The 20679-nt window shown below is 64.3% G+C and overlaps 1 protein-coding gene across 13 annotated transcripts in view; it reads right to left on the reverse strand.

Moving 5' to 3' along the window:
• Positions 1-20679, reverse strand: part of DOK7 (docking protein 7) — a 34913-nt gene that overhangs the window by 3013 nt on the left and 11221 nt on the right. For 4 of the 13 annotated variants that reach the window (XM_082390844.1, XM_082390845.1, XM_082390839.1 and 1 more), the window contains 4 exons: positions 19296-19485; positions 8958-9077; positions 7055-7171; positions 4633-6219 (listed from right to left, as the gene is read on the reverse strand). In XM_082390844.1, coding sequence (XP_082246970.1) covers positions 5016-6219; positions 7055-7171; positions 8958-9077; positions 19296-19485 — 1631 coding nt within the window. In that variant the 3' untranslated portion in view covers positions 4633-5015. Of the gene's footprint in view, positions 1-1641; positions 1685-4632; positions 6220-7054; positions 7172-8957; positions 9184-19269; positions 19486-20679 lie in introns of those variants that run through there. The other 9 variants (XM_082390841.1, XM_082390851.1, XM_082390850.1 and 6 more) reach the window with 6 other exon arrangements.

Genomic DNA, 20679 nt, shown 5'->3' on the forward strand with positions numbered 1-20679 from the left:
GCCTGGAGAAGAGGGTACACACTGAGGGGTGAAGCTGGGGAGCGAGGGGCGGGAAGGCCTGCTTGAAGCTGGGAGAGCCCATCAGGGGCTGAGACGGGGTCTGAGGGGAGTCTAGGAAGGAGGCCCGGCCTCCTGAAAGCTGAAAGGAGGGCTGTGGCGTGACCTGAGGTCACGTGGACAAGCTCCCCGTGACTCAGCAGCTAGCTTTAGGGCTGGCTCCGCATTTTCCACAGTGGAAGCAGGAGGGGGGGTGGACGGTTCTGGCAGCCCAGCATCTCCAGGGTCACACCGGGCAGCACAGCAAGGCTGCTCCGTCCCGCCCTGGCCTCTAGCAGCGTCTGCGGGGGCAGGGGCGCCCCTCTGGCGGCTGCTCCCCAGCCCTGGCTCCCCCAGGCTCCCCTTTACCTCCCATCTCCCTCCCTGATCCTTCAGACTGAGCCTCCTGCCAGCATCTCGGGAGCTGTCTCGAATACCCTCTGGGCCAAGCAGAGATCGGGTGGGTCTGTCCTGACCTCTCCCTGGCCACAGGGCAGACCCGGCCCGTCCACACTGGGTGTCATCACCGCTCTCTGGCCACGCTGTCCTGGGTCTGATTCACCTCTGCTCCCACCAGACCCAGGGCCCCTCCTCCCCCAGGCCCCCCACCCCAGAGGAAAGGTTCCTTGTCCTCCGGTACATCCTGACGCCTGTCCCGTGCCTGTTCCCTGGGACACGCACTCTGGGTAAAAGGGGGAGTGGGGGGGTGGACAGCAGGCAGGAGGCATCCAGGGCCATCTGGGCAGGATGCCCGCTGCCCAGTGTCATCAGGGAGTGGTCCTCAGGGCCCCATCCTGACCCAGGGAACCCTAGGTTGGCAGGCATGGGGCTTTCCTGTGGCCCCTGTCTGACCCTGCATGCCCATGGCCTTGCCCTTTCCCTCCTGCGCCCTCCACTCTGGACGGGCCTGGCCCTTGCTTGGCCCACAGGGTCCAGCCCCAAACCGGCACCACGCGCCTCTGAAGAGGAAATAAAAAGACCCCGGCCCAGGCTGGAGGTGGCCTCTACTCCACCAAGAAAATGAGGCACAGAGCAGACCCCCGACCTCCAGCCACGCCACCCGAGGCCAACCTCCCCCGACTGGCAGCCTCTCCCAGCTTCCCAGGCCTTCCCCTGGGTCAGAGCCAGCATCTGCCCAGCCGTCACCTCTTAACGGGGCTTCTCCAAGGGGACCCCACGTCTCCCCCTGGCTCCCTGCCTGGGCTTCCTCCCACCAAGGTCACCAATGCCCCTGCCCATTCCTGGGTCCCCGGACCATCATCACCTCTGTTCTCTGTCACCTGGAGGACAAGGTTCCCTCTTAAAGGCTGCGGCTCCAGGCCAGTGCTGACCCTGCCCGCTCTGACCACGCACCGTCCCGGGCAGGCTGGCCACGCTCGGCCACCTTGTCCTCGACTCGCTGCCTGGCCCCACCCCACCCCAGCCGGGGCTCACCCCGGCTACACACTGCCGCCCTGCTGTCCACTGTCACCCCTCCCTGCTGTCACCCTCCTCCCACGGATCCCCCGCTGTCCTATCTGGCACAGACTTTCTGGCTGGGCCGTGACTGCGGCCACTGTGACCCCACGTCCCTTGTCCCGAGGCTGTGCCAAAGCCAAGGCCTACCTGAGTGCATCACCGGGAGCCCAGGGGGTGAGGCAGCAGCTCCCTAGACGAAGGAGAACACATGTCAGTCTGTCCATCCAGCTCCCGCTCACCCTGCACCCAGCCCAAGAGCCAGCATGCTACCCAAGAGCCACAAGGGGCCACCTGCCGGGGAGAACAGCCAGGGGCCCAACTCCTCTCCAGGGGTCCCTGCCCACCCTGACACCCACAAACCCACGTGGGACGAGGCGTCGGCAGCTCGGGCCTCCAGGACAGATCTGGCCTGGCTGCTCTTGTCGGTGTCAGTGGCTGTGTGTCACACGCTGCCAGCTGTGTGGCAGGGTTTGTAGCCGTGAGATGCACGAGGGCTGTCACATCACCCGCCCCTGGCCCCGGGCACTGCCGGCCTGCTCTAAGCAGGGCACCCTGGTTGAGCCACTCCTGGGGGCCCCGTGAGATGGGTCAAGGCCCCCAGACTGCAGGGTGGCCACTTTGAGGTGCCTGATTGGAGGTGCAGAAAGACTCCGAGAAGGAAGGGGGTTTGGGGGCTTCAGAGCTGGGGGCAGTGTCTGCCGGCAGATTGGGAGGGAGGGACGGTGGCCCACTGCTGGCACATTCACTGCTGCCTGAGCCTCCACCTCCCAAACCCAGTAGGATATGGGCCAGCCAGGGCCGGGGGCACCTGATGGGAAAGGGTCCAGCATCCCCGGCGCTTCTGAGGAGGGCAGCCTGGCAGTGGGGTCTCATGGGGGGCTGCGGGCTGGAATAGGGGTGCAGAAGCTTGACCTGCTCTCTGGGAGGTCAAAGGTGCTGCCCAAACTCAGGACACAGCACCTCGACCCTGGTCCCGGCCAGGCTGCTGGGCACCTGGGCTGGCCTAACCCATCACCTTGTGTAAAGGCGCCCGGGCAGGCTTGGGGACTTGGGGAGGGTGTGTCTGACCTCCAACACCTGGGACAAGAGCCGACTGCCCTCAGGAGCCCCCATCACTAACTGCTCAGAGCCCCACCCACAGACGGCACCTGCTTTGCCGGCGGCGAGTCCTAGCGTCAGACCCAAAGGACGAAACCACGTGCCGTGGGAGATGAGCAAACGCGGTGCCTCCTGTCCCCTCCCCCTGGGGGCCAGGGCCAGGTGGGGGCAGGGGGGTGCACGGGGCCTGGGGAGGCGAGGACTCCTCTCTGGTTGCCCCCAGCCCTGCCATTCCTGGCACCTGAGAAGCCCCCTCACACTGCCCACCCCACCCCAGGGAGGGGGAGTGAAGCTGGTGGCCCCAGGAGTACAGAAGCAGGTGTTCCAGCCAAGGGCATGAGGCCCACCCCATGAGCTCCGGAAAGATAGGGGACGAGACCGAAAGCTTCCTGCGGGGCTATCCTGGCGGCCCACCTGGCCGCACCCGGTGAGAGGCTCTGTGCCCCTGGGCCGCCCTGGGCTGCAGGGGAAACTGAGGCACACTCTCTTGGGGGCTAGGCCCTCCTCCTGAGCCGCCCCATCGCCTGCCCAAAGGGCCGTGGTGGTCAGTGGCCACTCCCATGAAGGGCCCCGGCCCCTGGCCACGCCCCCTCCAGCCCAGAGCCTGTCCCCTCCGACCGCGCCCGAGTCCTCACCTGGGCGGCCCACACTCCACCCCTCCCGCCTCGCCCCTCAGGTGGCTCTTCCCTGAAGTCCCGGCCATCGACCTCGGTCCAGGAGACCAGAGCTCACAGCCAGGGCGCCCGCATGGGCCAGGGGCAGGCAAAACGCCCAGCTCCAGCCCTCCCTGGCTTCACATGGAGGGCAAGTCCCTCGGCCGCTGGGGCCTCCACCTGCCCTGGTGGAGAGAGGGCCGTCTGCAGGCAGGGCCCGTGGGAGCGCAGCGGGGCTGGGCCTGGAAGACGAGGGCTCCGGCCGGAGTGGGCCGCCCAGGCCTCCAGGGCCGCTCCCCACAGCCCGCAGCACCAGCACCTCTCAGCTTCTTTCTTTTGCAACAAGGCTGGTGGGTCCCTCTGGGGAGGCGACAGGAGCGGTGTGTCGAGCCCCGTTGACAGGCAGCCACCGAGCACTTACATACAACAATTCACCAGGCCCCTCGGGGCCCAGGCAGGCAAGACTGTCATCCTATCTATGCAGGAGGCTCAGACAGGGGTAGTGAGTTGCTTGGGGCCACCCAGCCAGCGGGCAGGGCCCCAGCTCGGCCCCCAAAGCCTGCCTTTCCCTCCACTGCAGTGTTGCAGGAGCCTGGCCAGAACCCCGGTCCTCAGGGCCCGCAGGGACCTGGGCCCCCGGCTCTCTAACAGGGTGGTGAACAGGGTGAAATGGGTGGGACAGGGTGGGATGTGGCCTCCCGGGATGTGCAGGGGGGCCCTGATGGGGTCCCTGGAGCTCTGCCGCCCACGCAGGGAAGACTAGGGGTGGGGAGGGCGCTCCAAGCTCAGAGCCAGGACCCTCACTGGCCCAGGAGGTAGGGTGTCCACCCTCACTGGACACAGGGAGCCGCCTGCATGAGCCTAAGGGACCACTGAGGACCGCACTGTGGTCTCCAGTGAACGTGTGCACACACATCACACAGGCCACATACGTGCGTGGGCACGCATACACCTGGCACCCAAGCACAGATCACACCACACATGTAACACACGTGCACACAGGATGTGCACACGCCACACACAAGTGCATGCAAATGCACACACGCACGTGCACGCCATGACACACACATGCACACTGCATGTCACACGTGTGTGCACGTCTCACGCACAGAACACATGCATGCAAATGAAAGCACACATCACACACTGGCACACACACCACACACACATGCACAAGGCCTGTGTGCTGTTTGAGGCTGCTCTCCTTGTTCACGCCTCCGACGTGTTCAGGCTTAAGGCTGAACAGACAGGCGAGGCCTCTCCCTGCTCTGTGACCCACGGGCCAAGGGAGGCCGAGCCCCTGGATTTCAGAGACAGTTAAAGGCCCCACTGGGAGGGCCAGGGTGGGAGGTGGACAGAGCTGGCCACATGGAAAAGGACAAGACGATAAGAAAAAAACAATTTTATTTCCAGTTTAAGAATGTATTACAGTGTCAGGTTTTAAAAATGTGAAGAGCAACAAACGGCTTCAGCCAACAGTGAAGGTACAAAGCGAAACAGTTAACAGGTGAGCTGTGTGCGGGACGCAGCCGGCCGGAGCCCAGATCGGACGGACACGGGCCTCGCCTTCCACGGCGGCGTCTGGAATCGTAGCGCGAATGGACAAACCAGGCCACGCAGCCAAAATCCATGCAGGCGAGCAGGCCGACCACGGAGGGCGTGGAAGAAGCACGACGCCCGGAGGCGACCCACCGGCAGTGCCTGGGGCCCCTGAATGCGAACGGACGGCCCGAGCCCTGCATCCTCTGGTCCTGACCACCAGCCCTTGGCTCAGCCAGGGGGGCGGAGGGGGGCGCCCGCTGCCCGCGCTGTCCCGGGGCTCCTGGCAAGTGACCCCGACCCTGCCCTTCCCCCTGGAGCGCGCAGGTTCAGGAAGCGGCGGCTGTGAGTGAGCCGTCGGGGTCCCGGGGTCCCGAGAGCCAGACCCGCACCAGTCCCCGGGGCCTCCTGAGCCTCAGCGACCCCCCAAAGGACAGACCACCTGTGCACGCAAGCAGGTGAAGCCCCTCGGACACACAACGCAACGCGCAGGGAGGTTAGTCTCAGGCTCCTGTGTGACTTGGGCACCTGGTCCTTGGGCTCTGCTGCCCCCACCCGGCCCCCCACCAGCCTCCCACCTTCCAGAACGCACTTCCAGCTGCGTCCGCGGCCCTCCCTGCAGGCTGGGCCCCCAGGCCGCCCCACCGAGCCCGGTCCCGGCTGCCCCACGGCACGAGGGCAGCCCCACGAGGGCACCACCCACCCCGCAGCCGCCGCCCTCAGGGAGGGGCATTTACCTTCAGTCCTCCGCAGACGGGACACGCGGAAAAGAGAGCCGGAGGGGGCCCCGCGTGGGGGGCACCCACTTCCCAGGGCTCGCCTGGCCCCGACGGGGCCTCTGTCGCCTGTCCCCGCCGTCGCTCGCCCAGCCAGCCGGAGGGACACCCCGCCGACGGCCGGCCGCCCGAGTCCCCGGCGGCTCCGTCGCTGGCGCTGCCCTGTGTGGCGGGGGGCTGGTCCCGGGCCGCCTGGCGCACGCTGCGGGGCGTGTCGTAGTGCGGCCGCGGCGCCGCGGGCACCTGGTACTCGGCCGCCCCGGGCGCGCAGGCGCACAGGCTGCGCTCGGGCGCCCCGCCTCCCGGCAGGCTGAGCAGGGAGCCCAGCTCGTCGGCCCCGCGCCACACGTCCAGGCTGCTGCCTGCGAAGGACGAGAAGCTGCCCGAGTAGGAGGAGTGGCTGCCCGTGGCGATGCCGCTGTCCGAGGAGCTCTGGCGGCCGACCTCCTGCAGCTGCCGTGGCCGCAGCGGCCTGGGGGGTGGCCTCGAGGCACCCGCTGCGGCCTCCCCGGGGGCCTGGGCGGCCGCCAGCCCAAGACCCTCCGGCGACGCGCCCGCCGAGGACGGGGACGGCTCTGGCCACGGCGCGAGCCGGCTGCTGGCGCTGACGTCCGAGTGGCTGGCCTCTGACGACGAGCTGGACAGGCTGCGGTCGTCCCCTGAGCGGAGAGTTGGGGGCTGAGACTCCTGTGGGGCTCGGCTGCCCGGGGTGGGCTGGGGAGCCTCGGTGGGAGCTGACGTCTAGTCCCCCCACGCCCCCGCCCTGCTGAGGGCCTGCGCTCCCTAGTCTCCAGTCGCCACCCTGGGACGGCTCACCCACGCCCTGCCTGGACCTCCACGCCCAGCGTCACCCAGGACGGCCCCTTCGCCCACACCAATCCCCTCCCTGCCGTCCTCCTGGGAACCAGACGTGAGCCCCTCCTCCAGGAAGGTGGTGGCCCGTGCACACCTGAGCCCCCGGCTCTAGGGGCCTGGACGGAGAGGCCGCCATCCCCACTCTGCACCCATGGGACTGGCGACAATCGCACAGGAGAGAGGGCCCGCAGAGCTCCCCCGCCTCTGGCCCAGGAGACCCCGGTGCAGCCCCCCACCCCCCAACCCCCGGGAGCTGCAGCGTCCCCTCGAGGGGCTGCCGGCCCTTTCCGTCCGTCTCCCCGCGAACCGCAGCAGCTGAGGGGCCTCGCTCCCAGCAGCCAGCACCCCTGAGCCTTCTGTGTGGGCACAGACGGTGAAGCCACAGCCTCACCAGGCCACACCCCGGTGGCTGGGAAGGAATTCAAACCCAACCCGCCAGCCAGCACCCACGGTGGCACCATGCTTACAGTCAGCATCCAAGCCGGAGCTTAGTGAGTGTAGCATCATGAGCGAGAGAAGGAATGGACCAACAGAGGGAGGGGCATGAATGAACGAACAGGAGCTGGGAGGTTGCCTTAAAGGGGCAGCCCCGGCCCCAGGGCCGCTGGCCCTCCCTCACGGCCCAGGCCATGGCCCTACCTGCGCTGCCCGGCCAGCCGGAGTGGGAGAGGAGGCTGAGCCGCTTCTCCAGCTGCAGGGTTTCCAGGGCCTCCTGGGCCACTCGCTCCTCCACGGCAGGGCCCCCGGGGCTCAGGTCTGCAGCAGAGAGGACAGTCAGCCAGGAGGCGGCCCCAGCCCTGTCCCCGCGGCCCACCCACTGCTCAGGACATCACAGTTACCCCAGCACTGCCAGGGCCGTGTGGACCTCGGTCCAGTCGCAACACCACGACACAGCCCCTGGGAGCCCCAGCTCCTCCCCATGCCAGCACCCCAGCTGCCAGACACCAAGCTCAGGCAACCCAAACCACCCCCGTCCAGGTCCCCGGCCATCATCCTGTGTCCTGGGCCCAAGGACAGCCCCCCCGACCACCAGCAGATGTCCCGTGCCCCAAAGCGGGCAGTCCCTGCAGGGGGTCAGGACACTGGCACACCCTCCTGCTGCTGGTGAGGCAGCAGGGCGCTGGCACTGGACGAATTCACAGCCCCACCACTCGCCCTCCCTGAACCTCACAGCCATGACTACAAAATGTGGGAGCAGAGACAGTGCACGCCACGCGCCATGGGACCAAGGTGGGAATACACAGGACACGCCTGGGGCAGGGTGGACCCCGGAACTCTAACTTCTCCCCTTCCCCCTCCCCACTGTATGTGAGGCAGGTCCTGCCTCTGGTCCTTGGTGTCCAAGTGGGTCTGACCGAGCAGCGGTCAGCTTGAGAAGACACCCCCAAATCTCAGAGTGTTAAGGCTGCTGACCCAGTGGAGGCCACATCTCAAGAGTCCCCAAAGATCACAGGCTTCAACACGACGCCGGCCAGGCTCAGCGAGCAGGGACCCACCAGCCCCGTCCACACCCTTGCCGTCCACACCCGCCCCATCCACGCCAGCCCCCTTCTGATCCCGGCCACCCACACCACTACCTGCGGCTGCAATGCAGGAAGCCGCCAGCAGAGGGCGCTGCCGCACCACCCAGCAGAGCCCGGGCGGCGAGGCTCTGGTCACAGGAGCTGCCTCCTTCCTCCCCACCCCGCCCCCCCGGGGCCCGCTTGGGGGGTTGCGGGGCTGAGGGGCCCACGCTGGGAGAAAGGGGACCTGGCACGTCGCCAGCCCCTGCCTCCCTAGGAGGTCCATCTGCCCCCGACCCGGCTATGGTGCCCATGCAAGGAGGCCACGGATGTGAGCTCACTGACCACCTGATGCCCAGCCACAGGTCTTGGTCTCCCACCTGGACGAGGGGACAAGCACTGCCTCACTGGGGCGAGGGGAGTATCGGTGACCCTGGGTACCACCCACCCGGAGGGCCTCGGTCAAAGGAAGCTGCGATGACAAGGACCAGCCTTTGTCCCTCCCATGGCCTTGGGCCTCCCCGCCCTCCCCGAGGGGAGGGCAGACCTCACCCTGTGGGAGGAAGTGCCCAGGTAGCGTGGCCCTCCGCGGTCCAGCGCCATCCCTGGTCCAGGACTCTTGAAGAGCAGTGTCCCAGCCGCAGCCAGGGAAGTGGGAGAGAAGACCAGGCCAGCTCATGCAGCCCTGGCACCTACCAACCCGATGCGCTGAGACCCCAGCTCACAAGGCAACTTCCAGCCCGAACTCTGGCTCCCACGGAGCCAGTCCTGACCTCAGCGACCTCAGGCGAGGGCCCCGCCCAGGTCTGGGAGACGGGCCGGCTCGGAAGGTCTTCGGGGTCTCGGGCTCGGGCCTCTTCCTGGTCCACCTGGTGCAGCTACAGTAACTGTCCCAACAGGAAGCCTCGGCCTCTGAGCGTCCCAGCAGCTCAGACGCCGTGGAGGAGGGGCTGTGCGGGTGCAAACGCCCCCGGGAGCCCGAGATCAAGCAGCCCACCTGACCCTCCCGCCAGGCCAGGCTCCCCACCTCCGGCACCCACCTGGGAGAACAGGCCGCAGCCCAAAGGGGCCCTTGGTCGGGGAGATGCCGCGGACGATGCAGTCGAACAGGAAACTGATCTGCTCTCCCTCGGCCGAGGACAGGAAGAAGACCCCAGCCCCTGCAGAGGGAGGACAGACCCTGGTGTCAGCCTGGCCAGAGCTCGGGTCGGTGGGGCCCCTGCAGGGTGGGCTCAGGGCCGCTGGGCGGGGATTGCCCACAGAAGCCTGAGCCAACCCGTGAGACCTCCCCCCCCCCCCCCCCCCCCCAAGCACCGCGGCGATGTCCCCTCGGCACTGTGGTGACGTGAGCCATCCGGGAGGCTCAGCCACACCCCGGCTCTCCCAGGCCTGAGGGCACCATCCCGGCCCGAGTCCCAGCTGCACGGCATGAGCAAGGTGGGAGAGGGCGTCCTGCCCGCTGGTCCCGGCCGTCAGCCATCTCTCGTCTCCCGGGCTGGTGTGAGGAGCTGGGGTGACTTCTGGAGGATGGGGGTCATGGAGGAGGCCGAGGAGGCAGCCCCTCCCTCTGGCCCGCGCTCCTTTGAGGGGTGGGCGGCCGGTGCACATCCAGGAGGGCAGCTGCGAGACCTGGTGTCCTCACCCGGGCTGTGGTGAGGGGGAGCTGGCAAAACACAGGCGGTGCCACCTGCCCTGCAGACGAAGCAGCCTGGCCCACTCAAAGCCCCTTCCCTCTTCCCGGGCTCGTTTTCTGGGTGGGGGGCACTGGAGCCCCTGGTGCGCAGTGGCAGGGCTGAGACCCAGCCTCGGGGCTCCCACTCACAGAGGTGATAAAAGACACGTTTACGTACTGAGATACGGGAAAGTCATCGTGGCTTATACACGAGTTCACTTGAATTCAATGCTAACTAAATAGCCTATTTGTGGTCTATCAAATTGTACATCTGCTTTAATTATTAGAGAAAAGGGCACGTCCACCCGCAGTAAAGACGGTCCATGTTAAACATAAAGATTAAATAAATGCCCCTCCTCCTGGGCACCAACGCTGCTCCTCCTTCGACGGTAAGCCTCCCTCCCAGGTGCCAAGGCCACGCTGACTCGCTGTGTACGCGCTGGTCTGCTTTTTTATTTTTATTATTTTTTGAAACCTTGAAGAAATGTCACCCTGACTTCTTTGATGTTCTTTGTTCTGACAAGATATAAAACTGTGCTGAAAGCCCTGCTTTTCCGGAGTCGTCTGGGAAGCAGGTTGTCGGGCTAGTCCTCAGTTTGGCTCTGATAAAACTCTTTTCTATTCTTATCATTGATGGTTTATTGATTATTTGCATTGACAGAGGGGAGGCCCGGCTGGGATCCCAGCCAAGGGGGCTCGGGCGGAGGGGGCACGTGGGCCTGCAAGATGCCAGGGGCGGAGAGCGGCCGCAGGGCCCTGCGCTGGGCCGGAGCCCCGCCAGCGTGAATGAAGTCCCGCGGCCGAGTGAATGGGGACACCGGGTCACGGGGGCTGGACGCCCGGCGTGGTGTCACCACACAAGAATCCCTCGGTGCCTCGCCCTCCTCCCTCTGCCCGGAGAGAGGCCTGCTCCCTCTGGAAGGAGGGTGCCCGGGGGAGACGGGGAAGCGGCACACTAAAACCGTCCCGGTCACGCTCGCCGGCACCGAATCCCAGGGACCCGGGCCAGTCCCACACGTGGCGAGGCCGCCATGCCCCTGGGCAGCCACCAGGGCCCAAACCGGTGACGCGCCTGCTCAAGAGGTGAGGAAGCGGACGCCCAGAGAGGGGCCATGTCCTGGCACCACGGAGCGTCTGACCAGAAGCAGAGCCAGGCCCACCCTGGGGGTCCCCAGGGGCACCCACGAGGCTCGCTGCCCGGAGGGGCTGGGTTGGCGGGTGGTCCCTCCCAACCTAGAACTCGAGCCCGGGACCTTAGCCGATGGCAGGTGGGCGGGGAGGAGGCCCCGTCCCGGCCACCCCTGCTCCCCGGGGCCAGGCCTCTAATCCGGAGCTTACGGTCAGCTGGCAGAGGCCTCGGCACAGTCAGTCCCCCGACTATAAAAAACCACATTACGGGGGGAGCGGAGCCGGTGGCATTCCACAGGCGTCTGTGAGCTCCCGAGCCTGAGCCGGCCGCCACCCAGCATCCGCGGCGGCTCCAGGGACTCCTGTGGGGGGACATGCATCTCTGACGGCCCGCCTGAGCCTCACGACCAAGGGACAAGGCCTCCCGGACCCAGCGGCGACCTCTTGCTGCCCCGTGGCTCCCCTCCCCACCCCAGGCTTTGGGGGCAACAAGCTCCCTAAGTGTGCCCGGCCCGCCTGCCACACCTCCCCCGGGGCGGCCATCCCCCTCCACGACTCCCCTCAGTCACCCGTAACACCCCTTCGCCTGTTGAGACTCTGCTCGGGGAACATGGCCTTTCCTGACCCCTGACCCGTGACGGTTCACCCGGTGATGCTTTCAGGGGACACCTCCTCTGGGGCAGACCCCGCGACCCTTTACCTCCTGGGTCTGATGCTGTCCCGGCCGCCAGGCCCAGCACCTTGAGGCAGGACCACTTCTGAGTCGTCCGCAGTCCCCTGTGTCTAACCCAGGGCCAGGCGCCCACGAGACCCCCGCGCTCAGTGTGGATGGAAAGGGGGGCGTGGAGGCAGCCAGGCCCCCTCCCCTCCCCAGGGAAGGGCTCCCCGCATTTCTTGTTTGCCTGTCTATTTTGGGGGAGGGGAGGCAAGCTAGGGCCTGGACCCGTTTTGCCACGTTGTACCGGTGTGGTCACTGCCACGACGCCCCCCCTGCCTCCTCTCATCCGCGTCCGTGAAGCCTCCACCCCGAGGCGGGGCCGCTCCCCTCTCCCGGGGTCTGCGCCACAGGAAGTAACCGAGGGACGCTCCTTCGGGTTTGGGGCCGAGGCCTTAGGGGCTGGAGACCCCCACGTTTGCTCTCTTGGAACCAGCCACCCTGTGAGAAAGCCGGCTGTCCTGCTGGAGGGCGAGGCCCCGGAGGAGAACTGAGGCGTCCCGGCCAACAGCCAGCACCCGGGCCCCAGGCCATACCTGAGGCCACCCACCAAACGCCACTGCCCGAGTGACCCCAGTGCACCATGTGGCGCAGAGAGAGCCCTGAGGGCCCTGCCCAGACCACTGACCCACAGAATCGCAAGCCATGAAACAGCACTAAGTTTGGGGTGTCTGTCCCGCAGCAATAAGTAACACGGGAAATTAACAGACGGAGGAGAGAGTCCTGCGGAGCAGGAAACAGCCGCCTGCGGGTTCACGGACACAGGCGCTGTGGATCCTCAGGGGTGCAGCAAAACTCGCCCGCGTTATAAATATCTCCAGTGGAAAAGCATCGTGTTCAACTCAAAGATTCTCCAGCCGTGAGAAAGAAAAGCCTTCCTTCAAACGCTCAATGAGCCCAGTTAGATCCCGGCCGATTCCCATCTGAAGTTAGTCTTTAATCTCCAGTGTCCAGACCTTTGTCACTGGACCCTATTAAGAGCTCAGTCCCCAACTCCTCAGAGAACAAGCATTCCACCCTTTGCTGACAAAGACCCCACGGTGAAGTCCAGTCGAGGACAGAGTCTGAAGGCGTTGGAGGACTTTCCTGCCAAGAAGGTTCTAGAAAGCTCAAGTCCAGACAGCACTGATTATCAGTCAGAAAGTTGGCACAGCTAACTGAGCCCCTTGGGATATTATTTTGCAGAGAGTTTCCTAATAGAGTAAAACATCTAGTAATTAATGCTTCATTTGTCTCTGCCCTTATTTGGGGAGAAAGAAGCAAAGTTCAATGAAATAAGTTCATTCGAAATGAAGTTTTAAATTTCACCTGTTCATTTCATACCCACTAGGAGGACTACTATTTAAACAACAAAGAAAAAGAAAACTAAAACGAAACCGAAAACAAGTGCCGGTGAGGATGTCAAGAAACTGGGCCCTTCGTACACCGTTGGTGGGAATGTAAAATGGGGCAGTCGTGTGGAAAACAGTGTGGCAGATCCTCAAAAAATTAAACAGAGAACCACCATCTGATCCAGCAATTCTACTTCTGGGCACACACCCAAAAGAATTAAAAGTAAGGTCTTGACGAGATATTTGCATACCCATGTCCATAGCTCCATTCATTCACAATAGCTAAAATGCGGCAGCAATCCAAGCGTCCCTCGACAGATGGATGGAGAAACAGAATGTGGTCCATCCATACGGCGGAATCTGATTCAGCCTTAAAAAGGAAGGGAATTCCTGCTACACCTGCTACAACGTGGATGAACCCTGAGGACACTACGCTGAGTGAAACAAGCCGGTCACAAAAGGACAAATCCTGCATGATGCCATTTATAGGAGGTCCCTAGAGTCATCAAACTCAGAGACAGAAAGTAGACTAAAGGGTGCAGGGCTGGGCGGGGAGAGGGGATGCGGAGAGAGTGTTTAATGGGGACAGGGCTCGGGAAGATGAAAAGATTCTGGGGATGGTGGTGGTGATGGGGGCAGAACCATGTGCGTGAATGGGCTCACTGCCACTGAACTACATGCTAAAAGTGGTTTAAATAGTACATTTTGTGTTATGTGTATTTTGCCACAGTAAAACAAAAACAAACAACAACTCCTCCGGGAAGCAGGCTCTGTCCCATCCTCGAGCGAGCCGTCTCCCCACCCTCTTCAGCCCGTCCCATCCCCATCCGGGCAGGAGGCAGCCACGAAGTGCAGGCACCTCACATCCTCACGGCCGCTGCTAAATGCCAGCCGCCTGCACACACAGCGGGCATCTCCCGTTTGGAGATGTGGGATGAGGCTCGCATGCCATCACGTCCAGATGGTCCCAAGAGGCCACCCTGCAGGTCCCCAAAGACAGGAGGACACACGGGGCCTGCTTTTCTGCCTAGGAGGAAACAGACTGAAGCAAAACACCCCAAAAAGGAATCCCCGAGTCTGCTGAGAGCTGAAAAGTGTCTGGTCCTGCCCCACTTAACCCCAGTGCCAGGCAGGCGCTGGGCTGGTTGGCAGGACAGCAGGGCACGCGGTGTGGAGTCAGGTCCCCCCAGGGCCAGGCCTCGGCTCCACCGCACTCAGACGGACAGGCCAGGGCAACTCATGGACAGCTCCGTGCCTCAGTTTCCCTGTCTGTAAAATGGCGATGTGCACACACCACATAGGGTTGGTGTGAGGACCTAGTACCCCACAAAGTATGGGGCCCTGCAGGGGGGTCTCTTGGGGTGACTATCACCCCAGCCCCATCTCTCCCTGGCCCTGTGCAATTGAGGCCTCCCTGGACACCCTGAGTGTCACCTCCCTGGACCATCCCCGTGTGCAAATGCCATAGTGGAGTACAAAAGGGTGACAGATTCCGGGCCCAACTCCCACCCCCAGAGCAGAGACTTCGGGGCAGAGGGCTGAAATCAACCACAAACGTGTCAGAAATGTGACAGGGGCCCTAGACCCCAAGGGGAGACTCAACCTCCAAGTATAAACCTGAACAGGTTCTTGACGGGGCCTCTGCACGGGCTGCAACCCTGCCTGGGACGCCTGCCCCACCCCCATGGGCAAAGCACTGGACCGCTCAGCCCAGGCCCACCCTGCTGGGACCCTCGCCTCACCTCGCCCTCCTCCCCGCCCACCCCAGGCTGGCCCTCCCTCTCTGCCCCTCTCACTCACCGCCTTAACATTCCTGAACCCACAGGCCCTGCCCACCCGCCCAGCTGCTGCCCACAGCAGGACCCTGCCTCAGCGGGACCACATCTCGCACCCACTCACGGCCCCTGCCTCCATCCCGTCTGCACCCTGGGGCCACAGTTATCGTCCTCAACACAGATCTGTGGGTGGCACCATCCTGCTCTAGCACTTTTCATGGCTCCCTGCTACCCTGGGAACACAGTGCAAGCTCTGGTCCAGATTCCTCCTCTTACCTCACCTCTGCCACCCCGCACACACTGTTCCCGTCACCCAGCCGCGCTTAATGTATGGCTGGAGCACCTTTTCTCTTCCCCCCAGCCCTCCCTACCTTCGGCGGCTGGGCCAACTCCTATTCACCCTGCAGAGGCCCCACTCAGGTTCACCTCCAGAGGGCCTCCCCAACGCTCCCGGGCTGGGGTCTGTGGCCCTCCCCAGCTCCCCTCGTGCCCCCGAGGATTCTAAACGCCTTGTGTCCTCTCACGTAGGCTGAGTCTTCCCAGCCGTGTGCTCCCAGCTCCAACCCCTCACCCAGTGCAGGCCACAGAGAAGCCCCTGAACACATTCCCTCCTCCCCAAGATTCCTGGGCTTCAAGACCAGGGCTCCAGCAGTTCCAGCGAGACCAGCATTTGGACCACAAAGGCCCAAAAGAGGCACTTAAGGGCTTCTCAGAGCGGGACAGGCGTAGCAAGACGGTCCCTCCCTAGTTCAGAGCTTCATCCTCTACTCACATATAAGAATCATTTAAAACTGCTCACTGCACCCCAAGGGGCTGACAGGATGGCCTGGACCCCGAGGAGCCGGGAGAAGGAGAGGGGAACAGGCTGCACAGACTCAGGGGCCGGCCTAGGACTCCCGCCCTCCACCACCTGCTGAATTCCTCCGCATCCGAGGACCCCGATCCTTGTGTCCGCAGCCGGCTCCTATGGATGTGGAAATGCCCTTGAAGTGCCCTTGACAGGACCTGCCAATGTAAAGGACGGGGACTTCCTCGGGGGCCCCTCATCCTAGAAACTTCCATTCATGCTTAGGCCCTGTTCAAATGCCCCCTGGCCCTCTCCAAAGCCCTCCCTGGGCTCCAGACCCCGGACAGACCCCCCCCTCTCCCGGGCCCACCATTCTCCCTGCCTGCTGAGTCTGTTGGTGGGGAAGGGCCCCCAAATCTCTGTGCCACCCTCACCAGCATGCCCTGCCCCTGGCCTGCAGCCCTAAACACACACAGCGGGCCGTGACCACCCCAGAGACAGAGAATCGGGCCACGCTGGGGGACCTCAAGCTCCCGGCCACCAAGCCCAACCCCCGTCCGAATAATCTGAACAGGCTGCCGTCCGTGTGGAGGCCACACAGAGGACACGTCCACCCACGCGGTACCCAGAGCCACACGGAGCCCCCCGCACACCTGCCAGGTCCTGGTCACACCTGCCCGACCCCTCCTCCACACTCTCCAGGGCCCTCTCCTGACATCCAGTCACCGATCTCAGGATGGGTGAAGGGGGCCAGGGTCGAGTTACTGCTCTCTGGAGTGGTCTGAGGCTGAGGGCCCGGGGGATGTGGCCTGGGGGGCCCAGGGTCCAGGCTGGGACCTGCCCCAGGGGAGAAGATGTTGATTCCTTACATCCAAAACCCTCCAGGGCCTTCTGGTGACTCTAACCCCCTCTGTCCCGGTGCCCACAGACTCATCGAGATCTGAATGCTGGCGCCTTCACAGGTCAGGTGACCCCTGTCACGGGCTGAACGGTGGTCGCAAAGCACAGGTTCACATCCTGGAGCCTATGACTGTGGTCTTATTTGGAAAAGGGTCTCTGCAGGCGTGCTCAAGTGAAGGCTCTCAGACAGACCATCCCGGAGTGTGCGGTGGCCTTAAACCCAACGACTGGTGTCCTACAGAGACGCCCCATGATGCCGGGGCAGAGACGGGAGAGACGCGGCCACAAGCCCGGGAACACCTGGCCCCCCCGGGAGCTGGGATAGGCAGGGAAGACCCTCCCCTGGAGCCCCCGAGGGAGGTCGGCCCTTCCCCAACTTTGACTTTGAACGAAATGGGGAAGGAACAAATTTGTGTTGTTCTAAGGCCCCGGTTTGTGGTCATTTGCTACATGGCCCCAGGACGCTAACTCACACCCCTTCCCGGACCTGAACTAGCCGCCCTCCTCCCAGGACGGCCCGGGTCCTGAGCGGCCTGGCGCTCTGACCACACGCACAGCGGTGCACCGTCCCCTCCCACCCAGCCCTGCATCGAGTCCGGTAACAGCCTAAAAACTGGCTTAAACCAGCAGAGCGGCGGCAAGCTTGTCCCGGGAAGAGAACGGAGCTCAGTGGGACCTGCCGGGGGCAGAGGGTCGGGACAGGCTGTCCTAGCCACCCACCACTGTGTTGGGTCACTGTTGACTGCGTGGGTTTGGCCAGGGGCCTCCAGACAGCCTGGAGGGGAGATGAGGATGCCCAAGAGGGACTCTCTCTCGGTCCAGGGTCCCTCAGCGGGAGAATGTCCGGCCTGCAGCCTGCAGGTCAAGGCAGATCCGCCCGGGTTTGTGGACGGAGCTAACTCGAGGCCTCGGGCAAAAGCACCAGGGCGGCCCCGTCACCATTCACACTGGGGACCCAGGGAAGGCACAGCGGCTCGAGGTTCAGCTTCTGCCCTCGCAGGAAGCGCTGCTCCGATGCCTGGAATTGTTGACGATCGCAGAAGGAGCCCACCCACCCCAAGAGTCGGAATTTTCAACTCTGAGGCCTCAGGGGAAAAATATCCAGAGGGCTCTATTACATTATGTCCGGGCAAATAAAACGGTCTCCAAGGAACCGGTCGTCCTGGCCTGCCCCCGCTCGAGGGCACACGCCAGCACCAACCCCAGGTCTGAACCCCAGTCACAAGCCAACTTGTCTGAGCCTCAGCGCTCAGGGATTCCACAGTTCCAGCCAGGACGCTGGTCGCTCCCCCCACCCTGCCCGGGGTGCCCCCAGCAGCTCCAGGGCCCCACATGGAGGAGATCTCGGAAGGGAAGGGCCGCCACATGCCAAGTACGCTGTGACCTGCGGCTCCCGGCCAGCCACGCAAGGGAGGGAAACGAAGCTGGGCCAGGGTCCCCTGCACCACCCGCTGCTGTCACCTCTAATGTACCAAAGACGAGGTGGCCCAGGGCTTGTCCAGCAGAAAGGACTCTGGCCAATGTCCTGTGCGCCCTTCCACAACAGCCAAGGCAGGCAGGCCCTTCCACAACAGCCCAGGCAGGCAGGCCAACAGCTGTGCTCACCCCTCGTTCCTGCTCAAAAACTCCAGGTGGGAAATGCACAGGCCCAGCCGCGGTCAAGGCCCTTCGGACGCTGGCTGCGGCCACCCCACCAGCTCCAGGGCCACTGCGCCAAACTGCCCGCCCCAGAGGCCCACCTACGCCTCCGCTACAGCCCCCCTCCCTGCCTCTCTTTGCCTCTCCAAGCTTTTAACCTCCCCGAAGCCCAGGACCAGGGAGCATCATACAATGCAGTGGCTATAGACACCTTGCTGCCTTGAGCAGGAACTTGGCCCTCACCTGCTTGTTCACCTGTTTGCTCAGCGCCTTTGAAGCTCACATCTTGTCCCCTCAAAGGCAGGGCCCTGCGGGCTGCCCGGCTGGGCCGGATCAGCCTGTCCCACCTCACACACCCCCTGCGGAATGAGGGGGCCAGATGCCCAGCACACAGCACACGTGTCCTCTGTCCAGAGAAATCCAGGCATGACCGCGGCCCCAGAGCCAGGTGGACCCCCATCCTGGCCATACCGAGAGTGTGCCAGACCCTGCAGTAGGCCCCTGCCATCTTCGTCCTCTCATGAGGCTGCAGGTGGTAGAGAAGGGGGCGGTTAATGCCCCTTTACGGCGGTGGGGAGGTGGAGAGAGGTTGCCCCCGGCTTAGAGCCTCCATCCACCCTGCACACGAGGGAGGGGCCGATGATCCCCCTGACCAGGGTCCCGGCTGAACGGAGGTGGGGATGCACAGCCCACAGCCCAGCACACTGACCGTGGCCCTCGAGGCCGCCCAGCTGCTCAGCAGGAGGCACTCGGCCGGCCGCGAGCCCGGGGAGGCCACGCAGATAGGCTCGGCCCCTCTGGAGAGGAGGGAAGGGACTTCTCGCTCCGCACGGTGACAGCAGGTCCACAGCGGCCCCCAACTCGGAGAACAGCAGGCTGGGGGCACTGGAACATCCCCCACTCCCACCACACCCCTCCCGGCCTGGAGGCCAGCTCCCTGGAGCTCGGACACCACTTCGGCCCTGGGGACCCCTGCCTCACTGCTGCGCCCTCGCATTCGGCCCCCACCTGTGACGTCCGGCCTGGGAGGGCCGAGGGAGCTGGCGGGTCCACTATGGAGTTTCTCAGCACATCCTCAATAAATGCATCTATTCTTCTTCTTCCCCTTTTCTTTTTTAAAGCCAACCTGAGCTGCTCTGACGCTCTGTGACCTGGGACGTAGGCCCATGAGCTGCCTCCGGGTGACCCCTGCAGGGGCTTCCTGCGGGAGGGCCCTCCTCTCAGCCTCCAAGCACCCACCCTCCAACAGCAAGAACAGAGACAGCTGAGGGTCTGGGCTCGACGTTAAAAGACATAACCCTGCCGTGTCCCCGAGAGGCCAGCTGCAAGCAGGAGGGTCGGCTCTGAACCACAGTCGGGCCGGGAAGCCGGGAGGTCTGGGGCTGCCCGCGGCCCAGGGTCCCCACGGCCCGCATACTTACAGTACCCACACCTGGTCCCTCCTTCAAAGATGAACCCGCTGGGCACGGCCCCATAGCGCCGGAGGTCCGACAGCTTCCACTGCCCCGTGACGGCCGGAGGGACGTCCCTGGCCACGACGAGGATGTCATTGCAGAGGTGCAGGGTGGCGGGTCCGCTCTCCAGCTTGGTGCCGGGAGCCACGGTCACGTGGAACCTGTGCACTGAGGGCGGGGCAGGGGCGAGAGGGCGTCGCTGGGGCAGAGGCGAGGGAGGGGCGCGCAGCATCCCAGGGTCGGCTCAGAGGGCAGGTCTGCCCCGCCCCGCCTCCCAGCGCAGCGTCCAGCCCCGAGGTGGCTACACTCACCTCTCCCATCCTCAGGGGGCCCCCTCCCCATCCTAACTTGGCCCCGGCGAGCTCCAGTAAAAGCTCACATGCGACTCCTGGTAGGTCCGCGGCCTCAGGACTCCTGTTCACAGCACCTCCTCTGAGAACCCCTGCCAAGGGTAGCTGCTGTGGTCCCATTTCAAAGATGGGGAAACGGAGGCCCAGGAGGCCCAGCCTCCCGTTGGTCCGTGGAGAGTCTAAGGTCTGCCTCACAGCCCAGCCTGACCGCAGGGACACTCGGGAAACCGTGGACCCCCTTCCCTCTCCAGTTAGGGGTTCTCCCTGGCGCCGAGCAGGACAACTTGCTCCCCGAGATCTCATCCACTACCTCAGCTCGGCGCTTTGCCCCCGAAGCCCCTCAGGAGGACGGTCTTCCCTCCCCAGATGGCTCCCACCTCGGAAGAGGGTGCACCCCGGAGTAGCCGGGCCCAGGAGTGGACAGCGGCCTACCCACCCGTGCCCACCAGCCTCATCTCCAACCCAGAGGGGCCCAGTCCCAGCTCCACCTCCTCCTCCCTGAGCCCCACCCAAGCCCCTGCAGTGGGGCATCGAGGGGCTCCTAGGCAAGGAAGCGCTGAGGGCCTGCTCTGTCCGGCCCAAGGAGGCTGGGGGTCACCGACCCCATCAGTGTCCTGGTGATTTCTGTCAAGGTGCCGAGACAGGGTGCCAGCTGCCTCTGTGCAAGGGCCCTGCCTGCCCCGTAGCAGAAAAGGAGCCGTGCCCTGAGCCAGGCTGAACTGGCGGGAACCCCCAACCGCAGAACTTTCTGGAAAGGCGCGGCTCTTCCCTTCTGCCACTGCATCCCCTCACTGAGCCGTCCACACGTCCCCAGACTAGGGGACCGCTCAGGGGGCGCCCGGAGGTGGGAGGGGCCGCAGCCCCTTAGCCGGGCTGGGCTGGGGTGAGGTGAGCAAGGCCATTACCTGGGCACAAAACAGTGGCCAAGATCACTGACATTTTAATGATTATTTAAACAACAAAAATTAATGCAAAGAGCCCACGGTGAGCGAAGCAGCAAATGCGTAAATCG

Source organism: Balaenoptera borealis, assembly GCF_965194805.1.
Source record: "Balaenoptera borealis genome assembly, chromosome: 4".
Classification (NCBI taxonomy): Eukaryota; Metazoa; Chordata; class Mammalia; order Artiodactyla; family Balaenopteridae; genus Balaenoptera; species Balaenoptera borealis.